This window comes from Rhineura floridana, chromosome 12 (genome assembly GCF_030035675.1).
Source record: "Rhineura floridana isolate rRhiFlo1 chromosome 12, rRhiFlo1.hap2, whole genome shotgun sequence".
In the NCBI taxonomy this organism is placed as follows: domain Eukaryota; kingdom Metazoa; phylum Chordata; class Lepidosauria; order Squamata; family Rhineuridae; genus Rhineura; species Rhineura floridana.
The window spans coordinates 45352142-45362340 of NC_084491.1; the positions used below are offsets into that span (position 1 = coordinate 45352142).

The following is a 10199-nucleotide window of genomic DNA, read 5'->3' on the forward strand; positions in this document are numbered from 1 at the left end:
ATCCTCCTCCTTCCTTCCCAGCAGGCCCCCGTCCCAAAGATACCAGCGACTCCTGACCCTCTGCCAATCAACCCATCTCCTGCCAGCACCCCACAGTCTCAGCCCTCCGTGCCGCCGAGCAGCCAAGCCCAGGGTCTGCCTCCGCCTTCTGGGCCACCTCCGCAGCCGCCACCACCACCACCGCTGGGTCTTGGCCAAGGATCACTGCCGTCAGCTAGTGCCCTCCCCCAGGAGGGGGCTTCTGAGGACCCCCGCCGGGACCTGACACCAAACTCTGTGGGGAACGGCAGCAGCAGCAGCACGGCACCCAGTGGCACCCACCCCAACACACCCACCGCCCCCACCCCCTTGCCTGCCAACACAGCGGAGGGATTGCTGGGGGAAGGGTCAAGCTCAGGGGGGCCTCCCTCTGCAGGGAACGGGTCCCGCAGTGCCCTCAACACGGAGGGCCTCTCCAAGGAGCAGCTGGAACATCGGGAGCGGTCGCTGCAGACGCTGCGGGACATTGAGCGCCTGCTCTTGCGCAGCAGCGAGGCTGAACCCTTCCTGAAGGGCGGGCCAGGGACTGGCGAGGGGGGAGTTCTGCCTCCACAGGCCCCTCCCCCACAGCCTCCACAGGCTCCTCCTCCCGGAGCCGGCTTAAAGAAATACGAGGAGCCCTTGCAATCCATGATATCGCAGACTCAGAGCCTGGGAGGGCCTGGCCTGGACCAGGAGGGCCCAGTGCCCCCTGGGGTAGACATGGGCCAGCAGATGAACATGATGATGCAACGGCTGGGCCAAGATAGCCTGACGCCCGAGCAGGTGGCCTGGCGGAAGCTGCAGGAGGAGTATTACGAGGAGAAGCGGCGCAAGGAGGAGCAGGTCGGCATGCACGGGGGGCGGCCCCTGCAGGACATGATGCTGCCCCAGCCCATGGGCACCGTGATGCTGCGCGGGCCTCCACCCCCCTACCACAGCAAGCCTGGTGAGCAGTGGCTGCTCCGGGGAGTGCCCATAGACATGCCGGAGCAGATGCAGTTGCGCCCATCCTTTGCGGGGCCGCGTTTCCCTGGCAACCAGATACAGAGGGGCTTTGGGGGGATGTCGAGCCTGCCTCTCGAGTCACTGGGCCCCATGAGCACTGTGCAGCGGCCAGTGAGGCCCGGCATGACCTGGAATGAGGACATGCCCATGGGGGGCCCTGGCAACTTTGCCCCTGGCAACCTGCCGTATCCACCAGGACAGGGTGACGCAGAGCGCTTCCTGACGCCACGTGCACGCGAAGAGATGCTGCGGCACCAGCTGCTGGAGAAGCGTCAGGGGCCAATGCAGCGGCCCCTGAGCATGGACATGGAGCGCATGATGCAGGCGCACCGGCAGGTGGAGCCAGCCATGTTTGCGGGGGAGGGGCTGGGCATGGAGTTTGGAAGCTCACGGGCCATGCTGAGCCCACCACTTCGGGACATGGAACCAACCTTGGGCCCAGGCAATCTTAACATGAACATGAACGTCAACATGAACATGAACATGAACTTAAATGTACAGATGACGCCTCAGCAGCAGCAGATGTTGATGTCACAGAAGATGCGTGGCCCAGAGCTGATGCCCTCAGAGGAAATGGCCCGGTTGCGTGCCCCCAACGGCACTGGAGCCATGATGGGTGGACCCCCGAAAATGATGATGGGCTCCCCGTTCTCCAACCAGGGGCAGCAGCAGCAAGGCAGTTTCTCAGCGGTGCCAGGCCCATACCCTGTTGTGCCTCAGGAGATGGGCAGCACAACAGAAATGTTTGGCACAGAGCAGGGGGGCATGGGCAGCACCACACGGCTCAGCCACATTCCTCTGCCCCCTGTCACCACCAGTGCCCCATCCACAAACATGCACCAAGCGCCTGTCAGGGGTCTGGGCCGCCGCCCTTCCGATCTGGCCCTCAATATGGGGCAGATGAACTCCCCCACCGTGGGCCGCCTCAAGTCTCCAACCCTCAGCCAAGTTCATTCTCCGCTGGGCACCTCACCTTCTGCCAACCTCAAGTCCCCACAGACGCCCTCTGCCATGGTCAGCCTGCCTCCCGGCAGTGCCACCAGCGCCCCCCTCAAATCTCCCCAGGTCCTGAGCTCCGTGCTCAATGTCCGTTCCCCAACCAGTTCTCCAAGCCATCTCAAATCCCCATCCATGGCTGTGCCGTCTCCAGGATGGGCACCATCGCCCAAAAATTCCCTTTCCAGCCCCGGCATTGGCCAGAGCAAGCCGGCCATTGGAATGAGCAACTCTGCACCCTTAGGCAACGTTGAGCAAGGTAACGGGCATGTGGGGTTCGTGGGTGTTCAGTGCATGGCTATGCCAGGGAATGGCAGAGGCTGGAGAGGGCTTGCGAACTGGGGGTCATGTCTGAGTCCAAGGATGGCCACTCATTTGGGTTGTGGAAGGATGATGGGGCATGCGCAACAGTTGCTACTGAAAAGAGCCTGTTTTAAAATGAAATGCAACTCTCCTTTCTTTAAATGAAAAAAGCAAAGCCTACATTTATATTCTCTTAAAATTTAATAAGTTATCCTCATCAAACAGCGATTACACTTTTTTAATGCCTCGATAGATTAAGTACGCTGTTTTTCTTTGTTTGGCGCTGGGGATCAGAAACATTGCAAGCATCTCAGTCCCACCATTGGCTACTGGGCTCCCCAACTTAATTCACTGGGGCCATCTATGTGTCCCTGTGGTCCTATTTCATGTGGTGTTTAAAGTTCTCAGACTGTGAGTATGTACGATTCCACCGCAGCTGGTGCTTGGCCTGAAAATAGATGGTATTTTTCAGGGTTCAGAGAGAGAAACGGGAGCTCCAAGCGGAGGCCCGTCTTTGAAATAGAAAGACAAGATAGATATGTGTGTGGATGTGCATGCCAGCCTTATCCAACTCGGTGTGCTGCAGATGTTTCAGACTACAGCTCTTATCAGCCCCAGCATAATATTGCCACGTTTTAATTTAATCCAGCAACTAATAGGCGCTTTTACTTAAAAAAAAAAAAGTGGTACTAGTACTAGTGTACATGGGAAATGTTGGTTTAAATCATGACTTGAAGGCAGCTTTCCATCAACTCCGTTCCCCACTCAGCTGTCTTGCTAGTGGGGTGGGAGTGAAGTCCAGCGGAATCCATCTCCTTTGACAAAGGGCGTCTGCCCCCCCCCTGCTGTTTTTGGCTGGGACTGCTGAAGGGGAGGTGGGGCTGACTCATGGGCAGAGAACGTTGTCCAGCTCAAGGGCCACATGCCGGTAATTGATGGAGCCAGAGTCAGAAAGGGGTGGAGCAGTGGCTGTGATTCTCACCCTTGGTGCAGTAGGTGGCATTCCAGCCACGGAAAAGTCAAAGACGTTTCTACAGCCCTCCATAGGGACAGAGGAAACAGCCCTGTACTGTACCAAGAGAGGCCGCTGGGATGTCTAGCCTGGCACATGGACTGGCAGCAGCTCTCCAGGTTTCAGACCGGAGAGTCTCCCGCCCTCCTTGGTGATGCCATTGGGACTGAACCCCGGACCTTTTGCATGCAAAGCTGGTGCTGTGCTACTGAGCTGGTGGCCCTTCCACACAGCATCTTGCCATCCCAGCAAGCGAGAGGCATTATCACAGTTCAAACAAAAGCACTCAAGGATGGCATAAAGCAGGGCTAGTGAGAGAAGTGGCCTGGGACAGGCCTGAGGACCAGCCAGAGAGGCCTGGAGGGCCATGTTTGCCCCCCAGGCCTGATGGGGGGGAGAGAGGGAGGCTGCTGGGCCCTTCTCACTCCATCATGCCTAGAAGGTTTTCAGCCCAAAGGCGTGGAGGGGGCTGTGCTGTGGTGCTGCTGGCAGGCCCCTGCTCTGAGTGTCATCTCCTAAGGCCCTTGCTGTCTCTCCTGTTACAGGTTCGATGCCACCCGGGCCTAGGAACAGTTCCTCTGCCCCACCTGGCAACCCCTCTGGCGGGCCCCTGAACCCCAACCTGCCTTTTCCTTCCTCTCCAGATCCACCCCCGTCCCAGAACCCCTTGTCACTCATGATGTCCCAGATGTCCAAGTATGCCATGCCCAGTTCCACCCCGCTCTACCACAACGCCATCAAGACCATTGCCACCTCAGACGACGAGCTCCTCCCTGACCGGCCTCTGCTCCCGCCTGGCGCCATGTCCGGTAGGTAGCATGAGCACAAGGGCCTCTGCCCTGAGCTGAGCAGCCAGTGGAGTGGCTCTCCTGCCTCTCTGGCTGGCTGGCTGGCTGGCAGAGGGACAGGAGGGCACTCCTTGACTCTGGGGCCTGATGTCTCCTCTAGTCAGCCGCCCTCCTGCACTGCACTCAGGAGTGGGTGTGTTGGGGGGGCAGGGGGAGACTCTCCACCTTCTGACCCCAACCCCACATCTGCCTGGAGGGGCAGCTACAGCTACGCCCGCAATCCTGAGGGTCCCGGTGCATTCAGTACAGTGGGCCAAGCCAGTGGAGATCAGACAGGCACCCTCCTGGTTGAACTGCAGGCCCATAACTAAGACTTCCTTCTTCCAGCAGGCGCTGAAAGGCAGTCCTTGCTTTTATGATGATTGTATTGCTTTATTGTTCCGTTTTATGTATGGCCTGTTTTTATTTTATGTGCACCACTTAGCAATGCAAATACTTAAGCAGTGTGTCAGTGTCTTAAATGGGCATTGAGGCTACAGGCAGACTGAACAGCACCCACGGCAGTGCTTGGCCCCTCTGGGGGGTGAGGCTGCTTCGCTTCCTGCCTTCCCCGTCACCTAGAGGCTCATTTATTGTTTTTATTCATAAATAATATTAAAGCGGTTTACAATAACCACACATACACAGATACACCATGTAAACGTTTAAAATCTGTCTCTGTTTCCCCTTCCAGGCATGGGCGGGAACCAGCCCAACCAGATGCACATGAACTCTGTGGGGCCAGCCCCTGCTCAGAGCCCCATGGGGATGAACCTCTCTGGGCAACAGCCACTCTCACATGAGCCCTCAATGTCCTCGCCAAGCCCCCTGGGCGCCAACATTCCCATGCACAGTGGTGCGCCCCCCCCGAACCCGATGATGCTACCCCCCGCCTCCCAGGACTCTCTGAGCCAGTCCTGCGGCCCTTCTGGCCAGCTTGTCTTCCCACCACGCCTCCAGCAGCCCCCTGCCAATGGGGGCAACATGCCCATGGCGCCTGGAGGGGCTGGTGTTCCCGGGGTGCAGCAACACTATCCCCCGGGCTTGGGGCTGCCCCCAGAGGAGCTGGCACCGCCGCCACCGCAGCCAAGCCACATGCCCCCCCAGCAGCAGCAGCGCATGGCCGGGAGACTGCCGGATCCATACCCGTCGGTGCTTCCTGGTGTGGCTTCAGTGCTCAATGACCCAGAGCTGAGCGACGTCATCCGCCCCACGCCCACCGGCATCCCCGAGTTCGACCTCTCACGCATCATCCCATCTGAGAAGCCTAGCAGCACGCTGCAGTATTTCCCCAAGGGCGAGGGGCCCGGGGCTAAGGCACAGCCCCCCTCCAACCTGCACCTCATGAACTTGCAGAACATGATGGCGGAGCAGGCTCCGGCCCGGCCCGGCCCACCGGGCATGCAGCGCAGCATGGCCATGTGCCACCCTGGACAGGTGCCCCCTGTGCTGGGCAGGACAGGCCTGGCACCCCAGCAAACCATGATGGGCAACAGCATGCACCAAGGCATGATGCTCCCTCAGCAGCAGAACCTCCTGGCCCAGCAGAACTTCCTGCTCATGCAAGCCAAGCAGCGCAGCATGTCCGTGTCGGGAGAGATGTACACACAGCCTGGCCACATGATCTCCCCACAAGGCTCGCTCATGGGCCCCCCGCCCCAGCAGAACCTCATGGTCTCGCATCCCATGCGGCAGCGCAGTGTCTCCCTGGACAGTCAGATGACCTACGGCCCGGGAGCTGGCAGCATGGCCAACCTGCCCTTCTGAGGCTGTGGCTGCCCTGCCTGCTGCTGGGACACGGAGGGGGGTGTCCTGCTGGTGCAGCAGTGATGCCTGCCTCTGCCCTGGCACAGAGTTTGGTTTGAATCTTTCCTCTGAGTGTGAATTCTTTTCTTTTTTTCTTTTTTAAGTAACCAAAATGTGCAAGAGGGTTTGGAACAGCTGTAAATAGGTTGGGGGGGGGGGAAGCAACAGCAAAGATTTGCTGGCTTGGAATTGTTTATATTTCTGTGTTTTAATAGAAGCCTCAAAACCTGTTTTTGGAAGGAACAAATGAAAATATAACCCACTGACAAAGTTCAGCTCATGGAGTGGAAATCCCAGCCTGGAGGACCCAGCTGGCCTCCTCGTGCTCCTGGCTCCAGATGCAGTTGCACGCCCTGATTCTCTCTGCTAGGTGCCAGCTCGCCATGTGATGTGATGGCCCCCTGGGTAATCTGACAGAATGCCCTTCTCCCCTCTGGGGCCAGCTGTTCAGTGAGGGATGAGTGTCATTTTGGTGTGTGGCTTTGGACCAGTCAAGCAGCACTGCTGGCCCAGCTGCTTTACTCTAGAAGGGTCACTGGAACAAAATCACAAACACCCCCAGAATTCCATGCAAGAGATTGGTTCCCAAAGCAGGTTGGGAATAGACTGGCTGGCTGTGTCCCTCTTCTCCCACCCATGCAACCCTAGGATTTGGAAATGAGTGGTCCTTTTCTGTACACACACACACACTGCCAGGATGGGAAATGTGGCATAGATGTTGGCTGCCTCTCGTAAGCAGCAGACACTCACTCACAATTCTCCTACAGTTTTCCCCCACACACCTCCCTCCTTGCATCTGCAAGATGCAAAAACGGAAGTGCCAACATCTTCATCTTGTTTTTACTTGTTGCAGTTGCCACCTCCACCCCTGAGCATCTCTACCTGTCCTCAACCTCTACACACACACACGAGAGTAAAGGTGGATCAGTATACATGGAGGATAATCTGTAGCAATTGTGATTCAGTCCAAATTCAAGGAAGTTTGCTTTGACTTCCCTGACACGATTTGGTTCAAATTATAGAAACAAACCAGATGAGTAAACGGAGACTAAAGTTGACATTGCCAGAATTCTGAATCCACACATTTGAAAAATTCCATCTGTACTTTTGGATTGCTCTGGACTGAAATATTTGCATACAGAAAAAGTTAACAGCTTATCTCTAAAAGCAAGGAAATTGCAGATCTCTGAATATGACACGGTTCTAGGCATCTAGAATAAGGTGTGTGCTTGCCCCAGAGATAAGGATCCCCCATCTCCCACCCCAGCCCCCATGCTCTTGCACGTCTTGTTCCAGTGCTGCAAGCCTCCATCTGTGACATTTCTTCTGCATTTTGGCTCTTTGCTTGAGAAAGGCCTTGCTGCTGCCCGCCCAGAATTCGTGGCAAATGCCATCAGCGGCAGGATGAGCACCAAGATGGCATCAGAGGCTGTAGGGTTGTCATGGCTGTGAAGTGAAACATTGCCAAGCCCTACGGATGTGTCACATAACAAAGCCATAAATACCCATCCCACTTTAAATTTCAGTTGGCCCTTTGTGTGCTTCCTCCCCCCCCCCATGAGGTACTTCTTCATCCCCACCCCCGGAAGTGAAGATAATGTGGGAGGCATTCAAGGTGCTTTGCTAAGGGGGTGTGCGGGGAGTCAGTTGTCCTGAGCATCAAGGAGAGAGATTACTGGCTTGCATCGTTGGCCTTAGGGCTGTTGCTCCGGCCTGGGCCTGCAGCCCTGTTCCTCTGGCAGCCACACCTGGCAAATGTGCCACCTTTTTCTGATCTGTGTCTTGTTCATAAGCAATATGGTGGTCCTGGGCGCCTTGCCAGGCAGTCATTTGCACAGCTCTCCCCCTCGCCTTGCGCTGTGAACGTCGTCCCGTCTTGTGTCTTGTGCTTTCTTGCTCAGCTTCCTAGCTTGAGCAGTGTCTGAAGTCTGCCCAATTCTCCTCTCTCTCTCTAGCCACAACCTGTCCATTTCCTGCTCCACACCCCAGTGAAGCAATTTCAAGCAATCCAGAATGCCCGCAACTGATGTGTTTGCGCCCAGGTGGTGGGGACTGGCCCACTCTGTCAGCCCACAGGGAGAGGGAACTTCCCTCTGCCACCCATGCATTTTGTACCATTCTATAAATATATAAATATAAATATAAATATATAAATACAATATGTGAAGACATCTTATTGGTTTTTATTTTGAAATGATTTCTAGGCTTGTTTTTGGGTATCTGTGCTGCCTGTAACGTATTGATTGACCTGTTTTATAGGTGCCTTTTTATTAAAAAGACATTTCAAAACTCGGCTGGAAGGAGCCTTTTTGTGGTGACGTTGGCAGTGGGTGGGAAACAGCTGATTGCCAGTTTAATGTCTCACTGGGAGGGGCCTGATTCTGAAGAGTTGGGTTGTCTGGACCTTCCTTGGCAACAATATTCCAGCCCCCCTTCCCTCTGCCCCAATACAAGGCCCTTTCTGCTGGCAAAGGTAATATTTGCATAAGCAGTCACTTGTCTGTAGCCTACTCTTTGAATGCCAAGGCATTGTTTCTTAAAAGGGGGGCATCTGCAGTTCCACTGGCAGATGGGCATTCTGCCCTAGAAGCCCTGGAGACAGGCTGTGGTTGCTCAGTGGTGAGGGAATGGCACTCTGCACATGCTGAGGTGCTTTCTCTTACTTTGGGACTCCATCCCGAGCGTAAGCTTCTCTAGGGAAAAGGAGCCCTGATGGAAGGCAGGAAGCAGCAAGGAAGGCCAGGCCAGGCCACTCGGGACATTTGCTCCTGAAGTGACAACAGAAAACTCTTGGACATCTATCATTTGTTAGTTTCAGTGTTTCAAAGCTGCAAACTGACTTGGGTTCCTTGGCAGAAAGGGGGTATATGGATGCAATCAATGAATACATTTTAATTCCAGCCCTCTCCTCCCTGAGGGGGTAGAATCAGCACCCTCTCTTGAGCTGCGTGAAAAGCATTTGCCCTCCTAGGAGGCCCTTGGCTCTCGAGAAGACGTGCTGGGCCTCGGGTACACACTGTGGTCCCTGCCCATGAAGGTCACTGAGGAACGTCTTCCTACAGGGTGCAAGGCAGCATCCCACCCTACCCCGGCCATAACATGGTGCTTTGAAATGGGGCAGTCCTCTGCAATGTGCTTAATCTGAAGCTGACTTCACTTGCGCCGCAGCCCGATGGCTGGAGGGGGCTTCTCTTCCCCGCCCTGGCCCCACTATTGACTCCCCATTTTGGGCCCAGGCAGGCAACCCAAACCAGCCAGGCCCGCAAAAAGGGGACTTGTCTTCCAGAGCAGCTGCCACTCCCTTTGGCCCGAGGGCAGAGGGGACCTGATGCCAGAATCCTGACTAGGGAGAGGAGGCCTGTTCTCTGCACAAGCACCCACCCCAGCCCTCCATCCCTTCAGTGGCCCCATTCCTGACTCCAAAACTGGGGAGGCTACAGCTGACGGAGGAGGAAAAAGAGCAGCTTCTTGCTATGAGGCCTTGCAGCCAAAATGACCCCACGCACAGGGCTCAGGCCTGGGAGGGAGAAATGCTGCAGGCCCCATCTGCAAAATGCTCAAACGGTCTGACTCGGCTCAGAAGCCTCAAATGGCAAGAGGGCAGGCGGGGAGGTTGAGGGTAGACACAGGAGTAGGGGCTGAGCCCCCTTCAACACATGGGGAGTTGAAAGCAGGACCCTATGAGCCTTCCTCTCTCCCAGCTGGCAGCCCCCAGACCTTGGGGCTAGACCTGGGTGTGCTCAGCAGCTGGACTGTTCCTCTTCCACAGCCCAAGCCGGAACACAGAGCAGTCTTTTCACTGATGGGGCAAGCACGTGTCTGCCACGTGTGCTGCTAATCCACACTTTGCCTGCCTGGTGGGCTCAGGCCAGCCCCAGACGGTAGAGGCCACTGCTGGTAAGTAATGGCAAATGGCCTGGAAGATCCAGACACACACAGCCTGGAGGAGGGGCGTTGCATGGGAAGGGAGAGGGGCTTGTGTGGTGGAGAGGATCTAGGCTTCTGTTGACTTATTATACCTGGCACACCTCCTGAAATCAATTTCTTACTTTGGTTAATATAAAGACTGCCTAATTTTTCTTTATGCCTTTTTTCCACTGAGCAAGGCTTCTCTGTCTTGGCGTAAGGATGGCGGCAGGCCTGGGTAACAGCAACTGGCTTTTGTAGTTCCAGAGATCAGCGTTTCTCCCTCCTCAGAGGCCCTGGCGCAACCTGATCCCTGCGCAGCA

General features: G+C 56.0%; 1 protein-coding gene across 4 annotated transcripts in view; it reads left to right on the top strand.

Annotated features, from left to right (window-relative positions):
- Nucleotides 1–8260, top strand: part of BCL9L (BCL9 like) — a 33874-nt gene extending 25614 nt beyond the window's left edge. For 2 of the 4 annotated variants that reach the window (XM_061593294.1, XM_061593297.1), the window contains exons 6-8: nt 22–2281; nt 3883–4146; nt 4859–8260. In XM_061593294.1, the coding sequence (XP_061449278.1) occupies nt 22–2281; nt 3883–4146; nt 4859–5931 (3597 nt within the window). In that variant the 3' untranslated portion in view covers nt 5932–8260. The remainder of the gene's footprint in view (nt 1–21; nt 2282–3882; nt 4147–4858) is intronic. The other 2 variants (XM_061593295.1, XM_061593296.1) reach the window with 2 other exon arrangements.
- Nucleotides 8261–10199: the final 1939 nt, after the last annotated feature.